This window comes from Austrofundulus limnaeus, unplaced genomic scaffold (assembly GCF_001266775.1).
Source record: "Austrofundulus limnaeus strain Quisiro unplaced genomic scaffold, Austrofundulus_limnaeus-1.0 Scaffold192, whole genome shotgun sequence".
Lineage (NCBI taxonomy): Eukaryota > Metazoa > Chordata > Actinopteri > Cyprinodontiformes > Rivulidae > Austrofundulus > Austrofundulus limnaeus.
The window spans coordinates 273264-276422 of record NW_013952594.1 but is presented as its reverse complement, the minus strand read 5'-3'; the positions used below and the strand labels follow the sequence as shown (position 1 = coordinate 276422).

General features: G+C 35.8%; 1 protein-coding gene across 1 annotated transcript in view; it reads left to right on the top strand.

Annotated features, from left to right (window-relative positions):
• Positions 1-3159, top strand: part of jade2 (jade family PHD finger 2) — a gene marked incomplete at its 5' end in the record, with an annotated part of 210611 nt that overhangs the window by 106059 nt on the left and 101393 nt on the right. Inside the window, 1 exon segment of the mRNA XM_014018409.1 lies at positions 1783-1937. Within this exon segment, the coding sequence (XP_013873863.1) occupies positions 1783-1937 (155 nt within the window).

The following is a 3159-nucleotide window of genomic DNA, read 5'->3' as shown; positions in this document are numbered from 1 at the left end:
ATCGTATTATACATGAGATCGTATTATACATGAATAAATACAGTACTTTTTTGAGCTCATTTTCTTGAAAACAATTTCCTAAATCACTTGATAATTCGACAAAAACTGTTAGAATTTCTTTCTAAACAAGTTGATCTTAAGGCTCAGTCACACTATAACAACCTATGCGGACTTACAGTAATTTTGTTATGACTAAATTACTCGTATCGGCTATATATTTAATCTAATTGTTAGCATTAGAGTATACTGTAGGTCCAAAAGATTCCAGTAGATTTTTTTTTAAATTCCATCTTCAGTATCTTCAGTGTTAAACAAACTCTTCATAAGTTGGCAAAAATCCTTGAGTCTAAAGGCCCTGGCACACTATGACGTTTTAGACAACTAATGCCAACTTCTGAAAGACATCTACATCGTGACTCATGTTAGCGATCGGGGCATGGTTGTGTAGCGCTGTGAAATACAGAGGTGTGGGTGTGGCGTTTCTCTGTTCGTGTTTTCTACATGCATCTGTTTATGCGTCCAGATGTGTGCTGAGGGCCTGTTTGGGTGCTTCTATGAGGATGTTTCCTCTCTTTATTGGGTCCCAGTGGATTGAACAGAGTTTCTGACCTCATTTCCTGCTGTTGTTGGCTGAAACCTTTGGACCCCCAGGCTCCAGAGACCAGACATCGGCTGGAGAAGCTTCCCGTTACTGCTCCCTGTCACCTTGGGCTTTCTTTTTTAGTGTCTCTAAAACCTTTTTCATTTTTGGGGGGGTCAAACTCTGAGTTTTTTTTCTGGACTCTGAGGTCAGAATGTATCTGTGGAAGAAAAACAAATGGGTGTTAAAACATCTACAGTTTGTGTGTAAGAAGCTCTTTGAAGAGTTACAGTTTAAAAGCAGGGGTGTATGGTAAAGAATTACATTTTTTATTTATTTTGTCTATTTACACATACAGAAAAAACATAAGACATAAAGTGAGAAGTGCAGGAGAGGTTAAATCCCTAGAGATCAGACCACCTCCTCTTTGACGACATAGAATTAATATCAAGCAAGAATAAATAAGTCTAAAACAACACAAACCTATAAAAACAATTAAAATCACATGWCGTTTGAAATTAATCATTTTTAAATGTTTTTTGTAAAGAATGATGTTACTAGTGGATTGAAGAGCTGGTGGTAGATTCTCCTCTACACTTGAGTGTACTTTGATTAATTATGCATAATTTGTTACAGTACTTAAGTAGATTTTGAGTATCTGTAGTTTTACAAATTTTTTTTTAAATCGTAACTTCAAATTAAATTTTGTTWCATTCAAAATATGGAAATGATACTTGATAAATGCAAAGCAACTTACTCAACACCGTTTAGTAAAGTACTTCATTGTTTACTTTCCTGATTGTGAGCACTTTTATGACTTTTACTGAAGTACTTTTCATTTTTACCAGTCATTTTCTGTTAAGGTACTTTTACTTTTACTTTGTGTTTTTTTTTTCAAGTACTTGAGAAAGGAAGGGAGAAMGCAACAAAAATAATCAAACAAAAAAACTGAGGAAGCAAGTAGATAAAAGTACAAGATTGAAATAAGGGATGAAGGAAATAAGCAGAAATAATATGATGAAGAATGAAAGATGGTGATAAATAAATAAGAAAAAGGGAATACAATTTGAAAAGAGAAAGAAAAACTGATGCTTAGCAAACAATTTTATCTTTTTTCCTCTTTCACCTTACATGTTATCTCTTAAAATTTCAGTGTTGCAATAATAATAGTAATAATAATAATAATCTTGTTTTTGTTTCAGGCTGCTGCCGGAGTCGACGGGTGGCCTTTCCACCAGCAGGCAGGTGAAGGAGGGAGAAGCTCCGCCTCCTCGCTCTCAGCTTTACAGCTGCTACGACCTGGATGACCTGGATGTTGCCTGGCTGCAGCTGGTCAATCAGGAGTTCAGACAGATGGGTGAGTGTTCGAACATAAAATAAAACTATAATTGTKTGTAAATGAAGATCTGTAGCTCCTCATCCTCCCCTGAACAATCATAGTAAAAGAGCTGAATATTGAGGAGAACTTGTTTTGATTTGGATTCTTCCATCGTGTTGATCTTTGGTGAAATAAATCAGCCCAACAGTAATAAGATTTAACATATGTCTCATTGTCCTCTGTCTCATGATGTAAATACATTATRAGCTTTTATTTACAGGAAAATGACAATGTTATTTTTAAAATGTACACTTTTTATTCTGTTTTTGTTTTTGTGTGGTTGCAGGCGTTATGTCTAGACATTCATAGTAAATGGTAAATGGATTGTACTTGTATAGCACCTTTCTACCCAACTAGGATACTCAAAGCAGTTCACACTACAATCTGTGTCCTCATTTACCTACTGACACAGCACTTTATTAGGTCTCTACAAAGCTAACATATACAATCATCTATAGAGACTAATCATACACACATACTGTATGAATGTGTGTATATTTTAGGGGTGCAATGATACAGAAAATTCCCGATTAGGTTCGGTGCAACGATACAGAAAGATCCCGATTTGGTTCGGTTTGATACCTTAGTCCAGGGGTTCTCCAACTTTTTAGGTCTGGGGACCCCTTACAAGGGTGAAAAATTTCCAGGGACCCCCTCATAAACCCTATACTGTTAATGCAAAATAGTTTACTGTTGATTTTAACCCCTAAATGCCATGGTAATATTTCTTCTTTGGTTTAGTATGTTTGTTTTATTAGAGCATTGTTCCACGTATGCATTTTTTAAAATAAAAACCAAATTAACAATTTATTGAAAAATTTTGAGGACCCCCAAAACTTAAAGTTGTGGACCCTTGGGGGTCCTGGGACCCCAGTTAAAGAATCTCTGCTTTAGTCTCACGGTTTGATATTTTTTTCGATACAAAAAAGAGAAATGCCCACACCTCTTTTAACTTGTAATCTATTGAAAATAATTCTGAACATTTGTTTAATCTCAAAAGTACAGTTTTTAAATGAAATATTGCTGTTAGGACCCCGGCTCTCAAAGCCGTAACATGAGTGAGAACATGACACAAGGCAACCAGTTTTAAACCTTAAAAGGCATTTATTATGAAAAGATGTCTAGGAGTTCTTTATTTAGGTTCTCACCACCTGGTTCCCACCAAGGACTGTGTGGGACCAGAACCAAGTCTGCCTCGCAC